Source organism: Hermetia illucens, chromosome 2 (genome assembly GCF_905115235.1).
Source record: "Hermetia illucens chromosome 2, iHerIll2.2.curated.20191125, whole genome shotgun sequence".
NCBI lineage: Eukaryota > Metazoa > Arthropoda > Insecta > Diptera > Stratiomyidae > Hermetia > Hermetia illucens.
In genome coordinates, this window is record NC_051850.1 from 122,341,222 (window position 1) to 122,362,616 (window position 21,395).

At 39.4% G+C, this 21,395-nt stretch overlaps 1 protein-coding gene across 8 annotated transcripts in view; it reads left to right on the forward strand.

The window, feature by feature from the left end:
• Window positions 1–17,837, forward strand: part of LOC119650350 (glutamate decarboxylase) — a 71,407-nt gene extending 53,570 nt beyond the window's left edge. For all 8 annotated transcript variants that reach the window (XM_038053026.1, XM_038053024.1, XM_038053025.1 and 5 more), the window contains 3 exons: window positions 9,296–9,374; window positions 10,406–10,750; window positions 15,013–17,837. In XM_038053026.1, the coding sequence (XP_037908954.1) occupies window positions 9,296–9,374; window positions 10,406–10,750; window positions 15,013–15,186 (598 nt within the window). In that variant the 3' untranslated portion in view covers window positions 15,187–17,837. The remainder of the gene's footprint in view (window positions 1–9,295; window positions 9,375–10,405; window positions 10,751–15,012) is intronic.
• The last annotated feature ends 3,558 nt before the right edge of the window (window positions 17,838–21,395 follow it).

The window sequence follows — 21,395 nt, forward strand, 5'->3', positions numbered from 1 at the left end:
CTTTGAAGGATATACGGAGCCGTTAAAATTTAACCACCTCTTGCAGTATATGGATTATCAAACATGCAGAGACAGGCGAGGCGAGGAGTTTACCAAACGCAGGAAAGAAGGTGATTACGGTCCGACCCAGAATAGAGACACATACAGAGGGGCTCGCATAATTTTCAATCCGGACCTAGATATCCCCTCTAAAACTCTGGGCCTACTATACTCGGGGTCATGAGACCAGCTGAGCGTTTACTTCACAATCTATAAGAATATAAGGCCACTTGCTCCTACGAGGTTTCTTAGTTCTTGCGTTGGTGGAAGGCACAAAAAATCATTGGGTAAATAAGCATAGGCAACTATGACGTTTCTCTTTTTGCTATTAATCTAGTATTGTAAGATGACCACAACTAGGATTTGGGGGCAGAATTGCCTCAGCATCGTTGCCTCCAACAATATTAACATCAGGATGCAGGCTCTTGATCTTGAGGATCTTTCATCAAGGAAGACCTTACTCCCCTTCACTGAGCAAATATCACAGATTTTGTTAAACAGGGCCCATGGCTTTTGTACCAGAAAAATACATATAAAGGCAGTCCTGCAGCCTTGTTAGCCTTGTCAGCTGTGCCCGGCCAGATAAAAGGAGGCCTGGCATGTTGCAGGTTAATTTGGTCGTATAAGCTCAGTCTAATATGTTATAAGCTCAGTCTAATATGTTACCTAATATGGACTTGGGGGCACAGAGTATTAGAAGAGTCATTTAGAGAACTGAATCTAGTTTTCGCCATGCCTTCCGATTTTCAGATCCTCATACATCTGTTTGGTAGAAGATATGGGGTTACCTTGAAAAGGAGAGAAAACTGGGACGAACCAACAGAATGCGTGTTAGGATATACTGGCGTCTTCTACACCGATGGCTCAACGACAGAAAATGGTTCTGGAGCAGGAGTCTACCTTTCGAATAAAAACGAGAAGTGGACTTTTCCTTTGGAACAATATGCAACGGTCTTTCAGGCTGAAGTGTATGATATCCTAAGAGTGGCAACCTGGATGATTGACGAGCGGTTAAAGGGCAGGCGCATCGCAATCTGTAGCGATAGTCAAGCTGTATTGAGGGCGTTGAGTACTACTTTGATCACTTCAAAAATCTTTCAGGAATGTAGAAACCGATTGAATTCTGTTTCTAGATTCAATACGGTGGATTTACTCTGGGTACCTGGTCATTGTGGTATGGAGGAAAATTAAACCTCGGATGCCTTAGCAAAAGAGGTTTCAACTTTCCCCATGCCCGGACCGGGGTGTCGGTAGATTGGCTGATGCTGCTATTAAAAACTGGGAATAAGCTTCCCATAATGACAGGTGGCGAATCCTTAATGCTGCTAGACAGACCAAACTCTTCTTGTCAGAGCCAAACAAACATACTGCAAAGTTTATCCTGCCGAAAAGCAGGAAGACTTGCAGGAGCACTGTGGGCATTCTAACTGGCCATCATTCACTAGCTGGGCATATGTTCAGAATATGAATTATCTAAGATGATATGTATTCATTCTTTAATGAGGAAGCGGAATCCACGAAACATTTTCTATGTGAGTCCTCCGCCTATGGACGCATAAGACATCAGATTTTTGGTGCTGATGTGCTCCAACTGAAGTAGGTAGCATCACGTCCACTAACGGAAATCCTGCGATACATAAACGAATCCGGGATATTCCCTTAGACGGGGGAATCGAGTATAATGGAGCACCAAAGTCTGAGTTCTCAGAGGCTTTGCCTCTCCCCCACCTCAAACACACACGCACACACAATATGTTAACCTCACACCGTACCCTCATGATTGATTTTTCTGAAAATTAGTACTTTTGAACGTGCAAAAGTGCTCTTTTCCCCATCTATGGAGGGTGTGATCCCTTCACTTAGGGGAGGCTTCTGTTTTCCGCTTAACACCTTTCCTGGTTTGTATTGTCCAGGTTGCGTAGATCTGATCCCACCAACTCGCGTCAACCCCTTTCCGCTCACGTCCCTTGTTAGCCTTTTTACCGCTTAAATTTCGAACCTCAAACTGAAACCTTCCACTTTCACAGATTTCGCCCTCCTGGCATTCATAAATTAACCCTCAAGTGTCCGGCATCAATCCCCCCTGTCTTCCTTCAAGAGCCAGGTATCCAACATCTGGAATGTTCCTGTCAGCGCAGCTCGGTATTCACAATGGTGAACTTGGGCCGGCCGCTAAGACTCAAAGCCGGCTTTACCTTCTAGACTCTCTTTTAGGCAGCTTGATCAATGCATTCAATATAGAGGAGCTCATCACGAAAACCTTCATTGTTAAATCTAGGCTTCGTTCCAGGTTACAACATTTTTTACCACAGACACTCCAGGAAATTATGAAAATTATCCCTCTAACAATTTGGTATCCTTGCAGTAAACTCCCACGGCAGCGCCAGCGGTCAGAAATGAGGCTGCAGTTTGTACGTACATCTTCATTCCCGGTTTCGTGCTTGTATTCCTATAGAATGATCACCTCCCGGCGCACGTAACCTAGTCCCCGCAGCATGAATAGAGGCCTTAGTGCGGACCACAATAAAGCATTGCCCACCAGAGATGGGTTGATCTTACACTTCTAGCGTGCCGACCGAAGAATCTACTGCGTTCACTGTGGTTCGCACCGGGGTTACCAGTTTGTTCCCACCTTCCGTCGAAGATTCCGCGTCTTTGCTTTAGACTTCTCTACTGCAGACTCTCGCACCACAACAAGGTAGTGTTCGAGGGAGAGATGTGTTTCTATGATCATCGTTTTTAAACAATTTCTATCGAAAAACCTTCTTACAAAATTCCACGTTTTTCAGTCAACATCCCCTCCTTTATCCCTACGGGGATAGCATTCAGCCCCACCGTTTTGACATGAAAATAGCACCACCTTCAGGTACCATAGCAGCGGCTGACCGCTGCAATCCTTTACCAGGATTAGAAAGGGGAGAGGGAGGGAGAATGAAAAGGATATGTGGCAGAAAGAGAAGAGCCTGTTTCTTCCACATATCTTTCTCATTCTCTTCCCCTCACGGGGCAGGGTTGAAAATTCAAACTTGATCATAATGATATCGAAAAAACCCCAAGAGTTTTCACCGGATCTGAAAGGGGGGGGGGGGTTTCTCTTCCATAAACTGGGGATGGGGTTGAAAATTCAGACTTTATCGAAATGAGTCACGATGCAACATAAAACTAACAAGAATTTGTATCCTGCTAACAAAAAAAAACTCAATTCACAGGAACAGTTAAGTTGACATAACATTGTGACTGTCTGGGGCTCGTAGCAGAATTCATAAGCATTCCAGGTTATAAGGTCAGAGTATAGATAACTGTGTAATTTGAATCCGGATAGAAATGCTTGATAAGAGTTGTTGTTCACATAAAATCGATTAATCATGAACTCAGCGTTTTGACTTTGCCGCCCTCAGACGTAACCCACGAGCTTTGTGCACTTGATGGTTCGTTATTATTGAATGTAATTAATTGACAAATGTACATGATTATACTATTAGCTCAAATGACATAAAATAACAACCATCTTACATTTAATCCTTGTGGTTCATGAAAGTAAATCTTCAAGCAAAATCATTGCTTGGGACTCTCCCTTGCCAAAGGTCTTTCAATTTACTACTCTCCTGCGTAAGTACTCCCAGGCTTAGTGAAGAAAATCCATCAATACATCTTTCCATGACATGGATTAACATTCAGAGGATTGATAAGCTTTCTCTAGTGAAACCACTAAAAGTAAAAACACTTTGAAAAATTGAAGTAGTCTTTGACGAATCACTCGTTTTGGTTTTAAAGTACAGAACTCTCGTCGTAATTTGTTTAAAAAGAATTTCATCAAGTTCCAATGCGCAAAATGTGGGGGTGAAAAATTGCATGTGTGTTTGTGAATAAATGCGGCTTTTTAAATTCAATGCTCTAATAAATTTCATTATAAAGAGCACGAGACCCTTGTGGTAGGGATTAGTGGCACCCTCATTGTTACTCGCCCTCAGATCTGCTGCTGAATGATGTAAATGCTGCTTGCTTTGTTTATACAGGGGATTTCGCACGCACCGTAGGGAAGTGAGAGTAATCGAATAAAATTTGTAGTGGCAATCTAGGGCAGGATGTGATGGATTCTAAAGTGCAAAAGGATTGACTTTATAATCCTATGCGGATGTTAAAACACCTGCATCATTGTTGGTGGGATGAGATTTTTGTAGACACGGGATCGAAAATATTAACTAAATTCCAAGATATTCAGGTTGTGGAAGTTTTGTACGAGAGAGGTTTCAAACCTTCCCGAATTTAGTCTTTTGATAATGCATATGTACATATAACAAATGGATGTATCCTTGCACAGAATTAGTTTTCATCAGTTCTCATAGATAATATTTAATATGATTAAAAGATAACATCCATGTATACATAACATACAATCATTGCACAGATTCAAACTAGGTAAAAATCTTGGAAGTTTCTTTCAATGATAGATATCAGAATTTCGATGACACAAAATACCAAACCACCTCCTACTGCCAATCAATACCCCCTATATTGTCATCGAGAAATAATTAAAGTAAACATATGTTCGGTCGCTTTTAGCTGATATGCATGGCAAAATTGAAACTTTTTCTGCATCATGAACCCTTCACCGCTTGTCAGTCCATATTCGCAATAGAATATTCTCACAGCAAATGCGGGGTGACAACGAAACAGATTTAAATCACTCAAAATGACGATGGTGCTTAAAAGCTGTTAGTTGGGGGAGAACACGTAAAATTCACTTGGGAATACTTAGAGGTTCGCTTCAATCTTCTACCATTTCTATTCTACCCTATTCAACTTCATTCCTGCAAGTTTCCCTGAAATTTTGAACTCCTGAGTAAACATGATAACGTTGGCAGCGCTCATCCTTTTACAGGAGGCGAATGAAGAAGGGGATGTGTCGTTCAAGATTCAGTTAGCAAACAATTACCAAACCCAAAATATCTCCCAGCGGGGTATTTACACTCCCACACTTTTATTATGAATACAATAAAGAAATTAGGGTCAGTAAGTGAGGTATTTGTTTAATTTTCATTTTTAATTAGTTGTAATGATTTTTAAAGGGGAGGAATTAAATCCTTGAAATCTGAACTAAATTTGGAAAAAGATTTATTTTATATTTTTATAAGCTTCAAATAATACTCTTTCTTTAATTTATGTCCTCTGTTTTATCAGAATAATAATAGCAATTTGTGGGATCTACTTCCACTGAAAGTAACCGTTCAGATTAAAAGAATAGTTGAGCAGGAGTAAGATAAAAAATTGGAAGATAGATTTAAAAGGATCAACATTTGCTACTGAAAATGTTGATCTACTATGTATGTATGTATTTTGAAAATTTAGAGAGACAAGGGATTTGATGAGATCATGAGCCCCTTCTTCAGCCTATCATAATTTGAACCTTCAAACGCTTCGGCCTTGCAATAAGGTCATCTAGTTCATTCTCCTTCTTTTATGGCACAACAAACCGATATCGCTCCATGACCTCACAAAGATTTTGTCTCCACTTTTCTTTGTATAGTGACCTCGTTCAATTTTATCAACCAAGCACCTCGCCTTTGAGTAGGCGCCTGGGAAGAATTCAGACGCCCATACACTCTACGAGCACATTATGTGCCCACTGGCGCTTTTGAATGTTGATATTAATGGTGGCTTTTAGTTCATCCTGCAATAAGCACAGCTCTCTTTTGTATATCATTCACCTTGTGGCTAAGTGCACAAAATTGCCGCCTTGTTCAAAGTCGAAATCGTTTAGTGTCGTGCTTTGCCGGATTGACACCTTCCTTGTGGTTTGTGTCATGGTTCATCAGGGCCTCCTTCACGTACTCTGTTGGCCGTGCATAGGCTATTATCTGGGATGATTTGTACAGCATACCATTTAAATCTACTGGTAGCTTTCCGATTATATACTCCTTTGATGATTTGATACACATCAACGTTATATCATCCGCCCTTCTGCAATATCTTCGAGTCCTTCGTAACATGTATACGATATCAATATCCCCATATAGTTCTCCAGAATATTTTTTAAGGTTTTGTGTAACACAAAACCTTATTTATTAAAATCGCGCTACTCTCGACTTATCTGTCTGTCTGTCACACCTATTGTCTCAGAAATGACTACTCCTATTGATGAAGTGCGTAACATATTTCCATATTGGCGTAGTCCTTTAAACACTTCGGTCCCTCATATGTCCTTATACAAAAATTCTCGTTTACTGATGCGTGGGTCTGCACCAGATCCTAAAAATTCACAAACAGGGAGATTTGTGCGAGCTAAACTGAAAGGGAAAATACAAAAAAATAACGACTCGACCGCGCCCGTAAAGCCGTAAAATTCCAGAGCAAATGCCGCTATCAAAAGGGAGAATCGATATTTCTCCTGCCTCAGAGATGGGTCTTGCATCCTCAGGCAATTCTTTTGGAGGATGTTCCTTAAAAAAAAGAAATCCTCAAATTAAAGAAAATTTAGCGGAAAATAGAATAAGAACTTGAAATGATAACAACAACAAAATAATGTAAAAAAAAATAAATAAGAGATCTGGAAAACATCCAATACGGACAACTATGTCCCAATTCCGAATGCATCATCCAAAGTCTACCATGGAGCGGATGAACTTGCCTCGTGACCTCGGAGGTAGGGACGTGGTTGACGTGGCGGCACAACTTCATCGCCAAGTCGACTCGTTGCGCGCTTATTTTTACAGCAAAGAGCATGCGGTTGTCTGTAAGGTAGACTGTGGGCTGACTCCACTTAACTTGAAGGGTTAATCTTTCAATCCTCTGAGTGGGGTGAAGTCGGACCAAGAGCGGATGAATGGAAATCGAAGGCAATGCACGGTAAACACGTGAATTGTCTTTGGCAGCCATGCACTTGTCGAATAGATGGTTATGTGCAGGGGAACTCTTTGCTGAGACGGAGGGGTTCATGTATGGCATTCAGGGCGGCGTGGTCGCCACACGAGCTTATAAAAAGCTCATCCTGAAAGAACGGGTGGAGAACGACCAGTGCAGAATGTGTGGTTCGGCGTTAGAGATGGCCCATCTCATTTCTGGCTGTACTGTTATGGCACCGTTGCAATACATCACTAGGCATAATGCTGTATGTAAGGTTATCCATCAAAACCTTGCATACAAGCATGGGCTGATCACGGGATCATGTCCGGTTTACCGATATGAGCCGCAAGCAGTACTTGATAGTTCTGCTTACAGCATGTATTGGGACCGGCAAGTTCTGACTGATGGCTATACTCTACATAACAAGCCTGAAGTACTGTAAGTTGACAAGACGAGTCGCTTCGCGTATATAATTGATGTTGCTATCTCCCATAAGAGTAACATCGAACAAAAATACGTGTTCCCTTCATCGGTCTGCTCAGAAAGTCTTAATTATTATGACGGTCTCCTCGCGAACCGTCGAAGCCCAAAAATGGAATGAAGAAGGAGATATTCGTCAAGGTTCCGAAAAGGTTCGATAACTGGATAAGTACTCGTGTTCTTTTTGCTATCGGAGAGATAGTAGCTAAAAATAAACCTGAATCACAACAAGGAATATCTCTAAATCTTGATTGACAAAAAGCGGGCTGCTTCTGTTCTTAATCCTTTAAATCCTTCACAAACACTTTTTGGCTTATTGTAGAGCAATGTATAGGGTTTGGATACCCGCTGCTTTTTCTCTTGGGCTTTCGACAGAGTCAACAGGGATTACATCCAAAGGACATTTCAGAAAAGCCAATACCGTTTAAAACGACAGAAACGACTAACGATTTCGACCATGACAGTGTCTGATAATTTGTCTTTGCCCTGTACGAAACCATTAGCCATCTTTGCTTTTGACTTTAAATAACTTTGGTGTTAAACTCGAAAATAGGGGTCCGTGGACTACAAAAATCACAAATCATGTGCCCAATGAAGATCAAATTTTGGGAGGATGCAGGATGGCCGACCATCCACTTTTCCATAACTATGGACTACCCAACTACTGGCCTATGCTGACGATATCGACATCATGGGAAGAACGACCCGAGACGTACAAACTGCCTTCATCCAAATCGAGCAAGCGGTGCGAGATCTTGGGCTGCACATCAATGAAGGCAAGACAAAGTATATGGTGGCAACATCAGCACCAAAAACTAACCAACCAATAACACCAAACCGCACTGGTCAAACGGGAAGAATAAAGATAGGAGAATACAACTTTGAGACCGTTGATAATTTATCCTATCTAGGGTCGAAAATCACAACCGATAACAGCTACGATGATGAAATCCGCGCACGGTTGTTGGCAGCACACAGAGCCTATTTTAGCTTACAAAAACTGTTCCGCTCGAAACGTCTCACCATAGGGTCAAAGCTCTTTCTGTGCAAGACAATGATTTTACCAGTCCTCATGTATTCCTCGGAGATTTGAGTTCTTAACTAGAAAAATTGCGAACTCTTAGTCGCGTTCAAGAGAAGAATCCTCCGAAGAATTTTTCGCCCCCTACATGGACGATCAGGTAGCCTACATAACGACAAAATCTATGAGCGATACCATGACCGTCAAGTTGTGGAAAAAAACCGGCTCAATAGGTTACGGTGGGCGGGGCACTCAATTCGTATGGATGAAGATGATCCAGCCCGGAAAGTCTATAAGGGCAATATCTATGGTAGAAAAAGAAGACGAGGTAGACTCTGTCTGAGATGGAGCAATGGCGTAGGTCAGGATGCCAGACAGCTTTTAGGGATATCGAATTGGTGGAACTCGGCGCAAAACCGGGATGTCTGGAGTTCCTTATTAAGCCAGGCCTAGACCGGATACCGGTTGTTCCGCCATTGATGATGATGATGGAGGATAAATGTCAGTTTCTTGGGGAATCCTGGTGCGAGCTAAAGAACATTTCAGCCAACCAACAGTAATTGCTGATAGGGATGATTGATGCTATATTTGTAATAATAAAACATGTATGTCTTGCATTACACTCGTCCAAATGTTACCCTAATTTGATTCAAATACCGATATTGCAATTAAATTGACTTATATCGGATATCCATCCAATAATACAGATCATTCTGCCGTTGCTAAAATTGTTACCTTTAATTGCGTCCACTTAGCGCTCTTGCCTAAGTACCTACCCGGGCATAATTAACGCAAATAAAATTTATATGTGCAAACATGTTTTCGATATTATTCAAACCAAATTGTTGCTATTTACGTATGCATATTGACGTCTATCCTAAATTTTTACTATTTTGCTCGTTTTCATTTCAGAGCCGACTCGGTCACATGGAATCCTCACAAGTTGATGGGCGCCATCTTTCAATGTTCAACAATTCATTTCAAAGAAGACGTAAGTATTTTCGAAAAGAATAGATGCTTCGAAATATTAAAACATCCCCCTAAACCAGGACCCAGCATTTCACCAAAGAACATGCATCCGTTTTTCATTCTTGAAAAAAGTTCATGACTGACTGACTGGCTTTAGGGTGAACTGAAATTATGTTCTTTGCCTACCCAAACGCTTCGGTGAATTGTTTCGTAGGCATATTGTAGTTACGGCAAAGCAATACCGTTCACCAGTTCCTTTGCAGGGGTAGTTGCCTTGTTATTTATTTGCAATATGTTACCATTGGTCACAGTTGTTCTTGCTTCAAGGAATTTTAATTAAAATTTTGTGATGTCGAGTATCTGTAAGGAGGGAAAATCCACTTGTCAGCTTGTCTAGAATCTTTTTTGTTAAACAAAAAGTGTTGTTAACCATGACATGTCCTTATAGTCTAGTCTAGGTATTTTGAGCAAATTTTCAAATTTTAGTATTGAAATCGAAGGTTTTATTTGAATGAAGCATCGTCGCGTCCATGCCTTCTGTTATTGGAATAAAAAACCTTTAAACGTCCACATACTATTTCAGCTCAGTGCGGATATCCTTGTGAGTTGAGGAAACCTACGTTTTGCAATATAGATGGTTTTATTGTACGCTAAAAATATGTATACCTGTGTACAGTAATACCATAACATAAAGTAGTCCTAAAGTTTTAAATGTTTGGTCTAGATATTTATGATATAAAATAAAATGTTGATGAAATTTCCCTGAAGTTTTATGACAGCTTTCTTTCTTTTATGCCATCTCTGTACGTTAAAACAAAATCCAAAACGACTTTGTTGTCACGATTATATCTTTTTCCTTCTTCAAAATGTCACAGCTTTAATCTGTTAATGTCGCAGAGTAGAAATCCATGTCCTTGTTAAATGTAACATGAAATTACCGTGAGAGAGTAGTCACATTGTATCTTACCCCTCCCACAAAGGGATACTTAAACACCATCGTTTTACTTCCGTTGCATCCCTATTTACTCATTCCTTCGCTTTTGAATATTGCAGGGCCTATTGATCAGTTGCAATCAAATGTCTGCGGAGTATCTTTTCATGACTGATAAGCAATACGATATCAGCTACGATACTGGCGATAAGGTTATCCAATGCGGTCGACACAACGATATCTTTAAGCTGTGGTTGCAGTGGCGCGCCAAGGGAACCGAAGGATTCGAACGACAGCAGGACCGATTAATGGACTTGGTACAGTATCAGGTTCGACGGATTAAAGAGCAATCGAATCTATTCCATTTAATTATGGAGCCCGAATGCGTTAACGTGAGCTTTTGGTATATTCCAAAGAGATTACGTGGTGTACCACATGATGCTTCCAAGGAGAAAGAATTGGGAAAGGTGAGTGCATAATAAAAAATTTAGATGTCCGTTTTTTGTGATTTTTACATTGTTGGGCAATAAATATAAGAAAGTAATTTTTAAGTAAATGGCCCATCAAGTGGTAGGGTTTCCCATAATATCCATACTAGGGCCATTAAGTGAAATTACATTTAAGTAGTATGAATATTGGTAATTGCAGGTGGTCTCTTCCAAACCTAAATCATATTTTGGAAATAATTAAGTCATAGCCTACGAAAAATATATGTATGTGGATACCCCAGATATGTTAGCTGAGGGTCTATACTCAGCAGTTCGGTCATACGTACACCCCATAAGTTTGGTCTTTTCATGTAAGAGACGTAGCTGTTTGTAGTGCTTACTAGGAAGATGTTTGCAACCTTCGAGCTGCAACTTTATTTTTACATCTCGGATATATGCGGAAGGATACGAGCGTCGTTTAAGTCAAGCTTTAGTTAATATGGGCTGGAACTTTGGCGCCCGCAATCTGTAATGGATTGAAGTGCTCAGAAATCGAATATTACTGACTTGTCAACAACAAGGGCAGGCCTAGCTCCCATGTTTGGAAAGTAGCTCGAAAGAAAGAGGCTTCATATTGCCCTGAATGTACTTGCACACCTGAAAATTCGGATTATGTCGTGCTTTACTCCACATGGAAGTCATACTTAAACTCGAAGTGAGGAGAACACAGTTGTCAAAATCGCTGTGGCTCCGCATGAAAAAGGAGGGAGGAAATAATCGGGGTGGTTTCCATTACTGTTTGTTTTACACAAAACCTTAAGAATAATGATCAGATAGGATGATATCGAGGATCCAAAGGACCACGGGATAATATACAACTTTCTATCCATTTCCATCCAATTTTTGACATTTTGAGTACAGCCAAACTTTATTTAAGTCGATTTACCTTCTATATGTATGCCTTTCATACTGATTTTATTCAGAAACAATTATACATATTGAAACACAAATTTTGAAGCAATTCTTAGAATATGTGAAAGCTATGAAATTCAACAAATTTCAAGCGGATTCTGAGAATAATGTGAGGAAAATCGACGGAAGGCATTTTCAATTGATCTCGAAGGACGGAGGAATAAGAATAAATCAGAATCAACTAATTGACGCGAGAGTAAAGTGAGGAAATAACAAGAAAAATAAATAAATAAATAAAAAGTAAATATAATATTAATTAGAATAAGGCTACACAATAGTCCATAGTCTTGGTGTAAAAGGGAGGGATGGAAATTTTCAGTTTGAATGACTAAGGGCCAGTGGACATAAACCATATGAAGGACATAGCCGGTCAGCGATGCCTATGCGTCTTGGTTCAACTGCCTCCAAGGGGCTTTGTTGGAAGCTTACACACTCTAGGACGATCCATTCGTCGGTTATCTTAGAATAGGGGGACTATCCTTCCTAATGTGTGATTTATTCACTGCCACTTTTGATCAATATGTCCACGGTTATCTGGCCCGTACAGCGGCTAATTTATTCATTGTCTGGAGCAGAGCATCCCGATGAGACTATACTAAGTGAAGTAGTCGAAAATTTTGGGCTTCCGAATAACAGTGGCGGTCGCAGTTTTTGTGCTACTCTCGTATAGAAGTACATAGATAACAACTGCGCGGAAACACTTGAACTTGCACAAAACAGTAAAGGTGGGTTTAGCCACCTTAATACATCGAATCATATGAAATTGATGTTCTGCCCATTAATGAAAATTGCGCGATGAACCATTATTCTGAAAACCTTATTTTTATTGGCAATTGACTTCAGCCTAACTTGCCTTCATTTGGCCAAGGTACATGATTCGACCGAGAGGAAACAAACTTCATCAGCGTAGTTCACGTTATTCAAGAAGGAATGCTTGGTTTAATGAGCCAATGGAAAACATCACCGGTTTTGAAAAAGAATATCGCTGACAGGATACAGCCCTAGTGGACACACACTCAAATTCCACCGCGATTTTGTCTCGATAGTGGTTAGTTCCTCAGAAAAGCTTGCTGCGGTGATTAACTGTTTCGTCCAGAAGAGGAGGAACCTCACCGGATCTGATACAGTTAAGAACCGTGGCCAGAACAGTGGTCCCGCGGAGGGAGTGTGGAGGAAATATGAGAGGTTTTAGTCGTGAGTGCGTGAGTGGATTTCCCCTAGTCAAAAACAAGTCGTGAAACCGGAAGCTATACGCTTCAAGTATAAAAGGTTCCAAGTTTCCCTAAGTGAGGAGCGATGAGTACATGGCAGTTCGGCGTGCCCTCTATTTTTTAGAAAGTAATTTCAATAAATCATTTGATTAAAAGCACTGTATTGATAATAGTCAACCTCATACGCTTCACATCCGGAGTTTAATATTAATAGCAAATGTAAAGAACTTAACCTACAACAGATACAAACAAGTCGGAATACCGGAAACTTGCGCTTCGGTATAAAGGTTTTGTGTTCATCTTATTTAAGAAACTTCAACGCACATTTTTCTATCCGTATACAGCTACAAACCATATATTCCTTCATATTTTTCCAAACTACAAAACATACGTACATATTACAGCCATAGATATTATCCTCACCCTAAACAAACAAACTGCCTATTTCCGAATACTGTCCATATATATGCACGTATATAAATTCATCGTACCCATAGTTTCGATTAACTTCGTGCGCAAAAGCATATATATAGTACGTATATTAAATACGGCTGTTTAATGTACAAATATATCTAAATTGGACACTACCCGGAAACTTCTTTAGCACGCATATACCATATACCTATATAAACACATGTCTGTTTAGAATAATTGATATTCATATACAAATGACTAAAAAAACTAAAACAAAATAATTCTTTGCGACCCCAATTCACAAAAATGGCAAAGTTTCACCCCCTAGGACTTTGTTAATAATAATTTTCTTCAAACTTGACTAAATTGTGCATTATGTTGTCCCTTACACCCATGCCAATTTTGTACTTCTGGGATGGACATAAGGGGGGTTGTCGGATAAATTTTCAAAATGTGGAAATATACTGTTATTAACTTTACTTGTGCAGATTCGTAGAGATGCACCATCATGATTTTTTCAGAATTTTCGGTTGGATAGGTTCTGAGAACGAGAACTGTTACACTTTTTTGAGCCCTCACTCCCCTATTTTTCACCCGATATCAAATATCAGTTTCGAAAAGTACTAATTGAGCCCTTTCATTTGATACTCCACATGGGCAATTTTTATGAAAAACATGTTGCATTCACAGGTATGGGAAACCCCCCCTAAACTCAACAGAAAATAGCGCCATTTGCTGCATGTAAAGGGAACACGTTCTTACCAATTTTCGTGACAATCGGTCTAGCAGTTTCCGAATAAATTGGGTGTGGCAGACAGACAGACGTCGACTTGGTTTTGAAATAGATTCTTTAAGCATGGAATAATTCACATGCTAGTGAAATATTAAAGTAGCATGTGAATTATTCTCGTTAATTATGACGTCAGCATCTTATTTGCATGGTTTAGGATGTAGTTAATTCGCACAAAATTGATAAGTTTAGACTGCTAAAACTTTGACATTTATAGCCGGATTTCACTGAAACTTGACATGCGTATGCACGATACTGTCCTCTATGACGATGCAATTGATGAACTTAAGGGGGATTTTTAGTAAATTTCTAAAAATGGGTAATATACTATGCGATACGAATGCGATATATTTTGAGGTCTAGATTTCATCCAAGCGCACCTTCCTAATTTTCTTCAGTTTTTTGCGTCGGACAATTCCCGAAAACGAGTCTTGTCTCACTTTAAGTATGTACATTTTGACTCCTTACTCATGCACGTTGCAACTCCCATTCAAAACTAATATCAGTACTAATTGAGACCTTTCATTTGATACCCCACATGACTATAATCGATGAGAAAAATTTTTACATCCCTCCTTTACATATATGGGGAGCGGGAGAGAGTGTTGACCTCGTTGTTCTTTTCAATTTCAAATTTCCGAGGGGACCAAATACACTAATATTTTCCACATTATCAAGGAAATTCAAGGACCGAGAAAATGTTTCAAATCATTGAGAGATTCAAATTATCGAGTGTCAAATTATTGAGAGTCGACTGTTATATCATTTGAATACTTTGGGAAACATTCGAGTTACCTAATAAAACGATCTTCAGATTTGAAGCGTCATATTATTATATAATTTCCAGACCACATATATTAATAGCTCTAAACACAGAAATGTTTTCCAATTTACAATATTGCTCTCTTTTTTAGATTTGCCCCATCATCAAAAGTCGCATGATGCAAAAGGGCAGCTTGATGGTTGGCTACCAACCAGATGATCGCAGGCCAAATTTCTTCCGATCGATTATTTCATCTGCTGCAGTCACAGAGAAGGATGTTGACTTCATGCTCGATGAAATTCATCGGTTAGGGGATGATTTGTAAGCAGTTACTCATTAGCAGCATCTAGACAAAGAACCACCACACAGCCATATATTTTAGCGAGAAGTAAAAGTGAAGTAAATATTGTAAAAAATATTAAACGATTGCTTTTAATTATCTCTGAAAATATTACAATGTAACGAAGGAAGTATTTAAAAACCATGTTCCATTAAAACCCACAATGATCGAAAATCGAATATGATATATATATACAAAGACAAGAAAAACCAAGGATTATCATTTATATGAACATATCAAAAATTTGAATTATATTTTGTAATTTGTTGCTAGTTCTCTATAATTTTAAAAGTATTATTTGAGGAAAGAGTAAGAGAAGATATCTGGTTATGTCGAATGCTGTGCATGACAATAAACATTAATTATATATTTAAAGTACATATAAGGAAAGCGTTATTCAATTAGTCAAAATATATTATGAAAGAATGAAAGTAAAAGTGAGAAATATAAAAACAAGGATTATTTATTGAATTCGAATGGAAACTGTTGCATTTATATTGTGCCCAACAAATAAAAAAGTATGATTACATCAAATGTATCTTTTGTTTTTGTCGAATTTCTAAGACAGTAGATTCGTCTTGGATTTTTAGCAGTATGTTAATATAAAAGCAACAGATTTCCATTGAATTGCAATAAAAAGCGCTCATTAATATAAAAAACTAAAATATACGCTTACACAGCAAAATGCCAAGAATGCTTGATATTAAAGAATTCACATAGAATAAGGTACACGGAAACGATGGACGAAGAGATCCGGCAATCTCAAAAACTGGCTACGTAGTGCTATTTAAAACATGAAGTGCAATAATCGCTTCCAAAATAATGCATAAAACAAAATATGTTGATAACAGGGCAAAATAAAAAAAGCAACTATAAAAGAGAGATTAAAAATATATTTAAAATTACAGAATGTATTCTTGAAAAAATATTTACTTGTTGAATTGTATTTGCAAAGTGTAAAGAGATTAAAGTATATAAATGTGAATTCGAAAGCATATATACATATAAATACATTTAAATTTGCGCGCAAATGTCCCTGGGGACATTTCGTCTATGTGTAGCTTGCAATAAATTTCAATCAGATTTGCAGTATTTTCTTAAGTAACAAAGATAAACTTTGAAATTAATTTAGCTTTAATTTATTTAAAGGATTCAGAGTAATGACAGAAAAATAAATAAATAAAACATATACAATTTGCAAACATGAAATGTTCATTTATTTATGAATTTTTATCAAGTTATGTTTGTTCTAAGTGTGATATATATATCCTATAGGCTAAGAGGAGTTGAGGCATTTATTTTATGTGAAAGCCTTAAATGTGTAAATTATAAGAAAATGGCTTAATTTTAGCTTTAAATATTACTAAAAAATTCTATTTTCTAAAACCTAATTTTATAATTTATTTTTATTCTACTTAAAGCTAATTATTTCACGGAAATTATAAAACTCTATATACATATATATGCACATCCGAAATGACATCCTATAGACTGAATATCATCTAATTCATTATAAATGTATTAGTAAAGAGTCGTCCAAGAGTCGAGGGCCGGAAAATGTATTAATTCACCCAGAAAACAATTAGATGCCTTACATGGGTTGCCATCACAAAAGTTATCTGAGAGATAATATCGTGAAAGAGAAAAATGTTTCGTTTTATATTTTAGTTCATAAATGCAGCACCTCTTTCATCATAAGTCTTATTTTCTTCTCATTCAAACTACTTCCATGAATTTAGTTGAAACCTTTAAATTTTTATTATTAAATTCAATTGTGCAAAACAAAACTTTTTTTAATTTCATTTTGAATTTACATTTCGCGAACTTTCATATAAATTAATTGTATGTAATGTACGAAGTAACTTAACAATAAAGTCACAAAGTCTTCCTTAAAACACATGTTAATTATATAAATAATTCTAGCGCATTGAGAATTTGGTATTGTTTCCAAGGAGAGAATTATTTTTTCATGGCATCATGAATCTTAGAACAAAAAATAGTAAAATTGTGTAGTCACGGTTTCTTAGTTTTGTCGTGAAAAGATTGCGTTAGGATAAGTTAGTTGAAATGTATGCATTTAACAGGGATGAAGAAGCATCAATTAAACAAGCGAATTATGATTAGTCAATTAATAACGGTAAGGACAATCAAAAGCGTCCTTTCATTATTGCATTAAATAGTTGAACTCTCTCCTTGGAAAAACGACATTGTAAATTTAATTATTCTCAAATGTTGTCTGGAATTATTCAAACTTGTATGTATATGTATGAAAATAGAATCTACACATATTAGTGGAAAGAATTATTGAAAACGTATGAATTGTGAGAAATATATTTCAATTAATTAGACAATTATCAGAGATGAGATGATTATAAATAGGAAATTATCGATAAATTTATTCATTATTTCCATAAGTTGAATTCACGATTGTGAACCATTTAAAGTTCCTTTGAATGATTTAATTAAAAATCAATAATTAATCGAGAATCACAATGCACACTAATGGAAAGATGAGTAGAATTAAGATAAGTGGTTCTAAGTTGAACGCATTATCAAGTATTCCGTGTTGTTATTGGTTGTATCCAATTTCAGATTAATTAATGATGAATATAAATAAATGAGACATTATATGTGAACTAGTGGTTTTCATTTGAAATCTGGATCTAGTGTAAAATTGCCCAATCGAAAAGCTTTCTTTCAATATGCCCAAGTACAATTGTTATTAGTCCCTATATAAGATATAACAAACCAACCATTCCTACGTGCCATCGTTCCTGGTTTATGAAATACGTTTCTCCTCCACCAGAAGAAAAAGGGAACCTGATTTTCCATAGAAAAGGAGTTAAAGGATAGTGTGCATCCTAGGGGGGTTGCCGATTCGACACCACAATTTTCAATAAATACCGGAGTGAGTAATAAGCGCTAATTTAACACCTACAGTCCTGCTATCAAATTTTATTCTCATCTTCTCGCTGGTACCCTCTGAATAATGGAAAGTAGAAGGTCGTCTCGCTTACAAATTGACAACCTATTCACAATATAATACTGTACAAAAATACAACGATATCCGGTATTTGAAATGTGCCCTCTCTGTTCTGAACTGCCGCTCTTAAAACATTCGCCGAAGAAAACAGGATAGATTCCTTTATTTGTGGGTAGGGGAGTGAAATGCATTTACGCATAAAGTGCCAGACTCGTTTCGCGGACAGACTATCGGCTAAAATACCCGCCTGGAGCGTCTAGGACTCTAATCTGGAACCGTTTAACATATTACCTTAGGCCAGGCCTATTCAGTACAGGAGCAAAACCCCGTGAATTTATTCCTCCCATCCATCTCCCTCTTTTTTACCTCAAGAATCCCTTGAGTGTGAGGTGTCATTAGGATCTGCGGCATACCCTTAATTATGGTGTCCGGGAACGCAAGACATCCTTCCACCGTAAGGTGGTGGCTATGGGGCTCCCAACTTTTTCAGAAGAAAATGTGTGGTAGACCGGCGACCGTGATTTTCCGATTGTGTGCACGCTAGATTGAAAATACTTATGTCCGCTGTTTAGCTAGGTTAGGTACTAGTCAACCTCACCGTGATTTCAATTGAACCACGATCGCACGTCTTTTATGAGATGCGCAGTCCATCCACCCCTCGATTTTCATCCCCAACATTGCTGCCATGCGCAGAGAGTGCGGGCTCTCTCTTCAAAAACGACAGCTCCTAGTATATAAACCTCCGCTCCATAGCATGGAGATCGATCAGAATAACTCCCGCTATCACCATTTCTGCTGGCTCTGAGACGGTACAATAGGTGGACACCACTCGCAGAGCCCCTCGTCTTTGCACTTATGCTGAGCGGAGTACATCTCCTTTCTGAGGGAATCAACCAATACTTAGGAACAGTAAAGAAGGACGGACTGAAACACACTCATCAGCAAGCGACATCAACTAGATAAGGGACCGCCGACATTGGACATCAGTCGGAAAATCGCATACATTCCAGCCGGAGCCTTGTCTGCGGTGTTGAGAATTTGCTCGAAAAAGCTCACCTTCGTGTCAATCATGATGCCAAAGTATTTCACCGCCGCCTTCAACAAGATCTGATTAAGAAGGACTGTGGAAACCCTCTCCTTGGTCAGGACAACGATTGCGGTTTCCTCAGAGGTAGAGAGAATCCATGTTTAACCATCCGTCTGCTTACTCGCTGCATCATCATTCCCATTGCACGTTGAACTTGCTCAACCATGCGTACGGTAACCCGTGCCGCAACATCATCCGCATATCCGACCAAATGCGATTCATCAGGCATCTCGAGTCATAGAAGACTATGGTATACACCGTTCCAAAGCTCCGAATCCAGGATAAATCCCTGAAGCCACCCCAATGAAACCTTCATTCTGCCTTCCCGGGTATCGAAGAGTAGGGCACGATCTTTTAATTAGTCCCTCAATATCTGCAATAGATAGCCTAAAATATGAAAACGATTTTCCAGTACCTCAAGCATGTGGTACTTCGCAGAATTGAAAGTATTTACGTCTAGAGTTACAAGGCGCACCACTCGACGACAGTGGCGACTGTTTGCCTCAACCACTTTCAGCGCTTGAACCGCCTCCTCTTCCCAGTCTCCGCAGCACGTATTGTGTCAGTCAATATTGGCTTAATAAGCAGCTCAACTAACTTCCCCGTTGTGTCCAACATACTGAGCGGACAATATACTGACGGCGTCTTGGGGTCACCGCTCACCCGCTGTCAAACATGGTCTGAATGCGTCAAGTAGCAAGTTCGGCTTGTATTTACTTACAAGTTTCAACAGTTCGCTGGGAATACCGTGCCGTCTTGGTGTTTTGTTGTGCTTCATGGAAAGGACCACCTCCTCTAGTTCCTCAGAACTCACTCCTTCATCGACAGCGTCAGTTCAGATGGGGTGGACAGGAAAAAAGACCTGCACAATTTCTTCCGTCTTCGCTGCTTTCTTGGAACAGAGTAACCGGTGAGCGCCGAGTTTTTTTTGTAACCAGCTTATATTTGAGGCCCCATGGTCCTCTGTTAAAGTCATCGATTAACTACTGGCAGTAGTGCGCGTTCTGTGTTGATTTCGTGGCGGAGTTCCTTTTTCCCTCTCTTATATTCTGCAGATCTAAGTGTCACCTCGTCTTGGCCTCTTACACACTGAGCAATCCGCCGAAGACTGAGGCACCTCCACAGGTAATTTCCTGGGCGTAGTTTCCTTTTGGTAACCGATTCATTAAAAGCTGCAGTGATGTTCCACCCGGGAGGTGTTTGTCGGTCGGCAGAACATCAAGAGGAGCCGTTTATCTTTTCGAAGGAAATGCGCTGGCGATGACTGGCTGTTAAAACTTTCAGTACCTTCCATCGTTGGACCGCTGATTACCAAGGGTTCCGTATCAAAAATTACATCAAAGATTGTGCTCTCGCAACTAGAGCGTCGGAATGTCGAAGTACTACCGATATTTAGGACAATAAGTCCTGTCCTGGAGGCCATTTTCAAAATCTGTTTGTCTCGAGAATCTGGTTGCCCTATTCGAGGGCTCTGGCGTTAAAATCCCCTCCGACTGGAGCTCTCCCTTCCGCGTTTCGAATCTCGTCCACCAAGGCGGCAAGCCTATTCCGAAAAGCGGGCATGGATTTGTTTGGTGTAAGCGCTGAAAAACGCCACTTCCGCAGACCGAACCCAAACAAATCCATATCCCCGACTATGGGCTCGCGCTCGCAAGTTAACCGGATCTCTCAGCCAGATGCCAGCAGTGGTAGATATATCGGAATACTACGGTGATGAGCATCTATCTCGGTACTGCTCGTAGAGAAGCAACAAGTCAGCTCTCCTTTTCTGCACCATATACCCCGCAAGGTCGTGAGCATTTGCACTTCTATGCATCTTTGCCTGTAGGATGTGGATCCTGGTCCTTGGCTTTTCACTTTCTGTACCACCCAGAACCGGAGACTTTAGTTACATCTTCTTTTTACAGACCGCAGTCTTCCCAAAGGACACAGTACTTTGCCGACTCACCCACGCTCACACAGTCTTTGATTTGACGATACTGCACTTAAAACAGTGGGTTGCACCACTTGATATTTATTTTTCTGCAATGGAGAAGCTGGCTCAGTGTCTCCTCAGTGACAGTGGCAATGACAAATTTTTGTCCTCTGGAATTGACACACTCACATCTGAGTAATCCCTTTTTA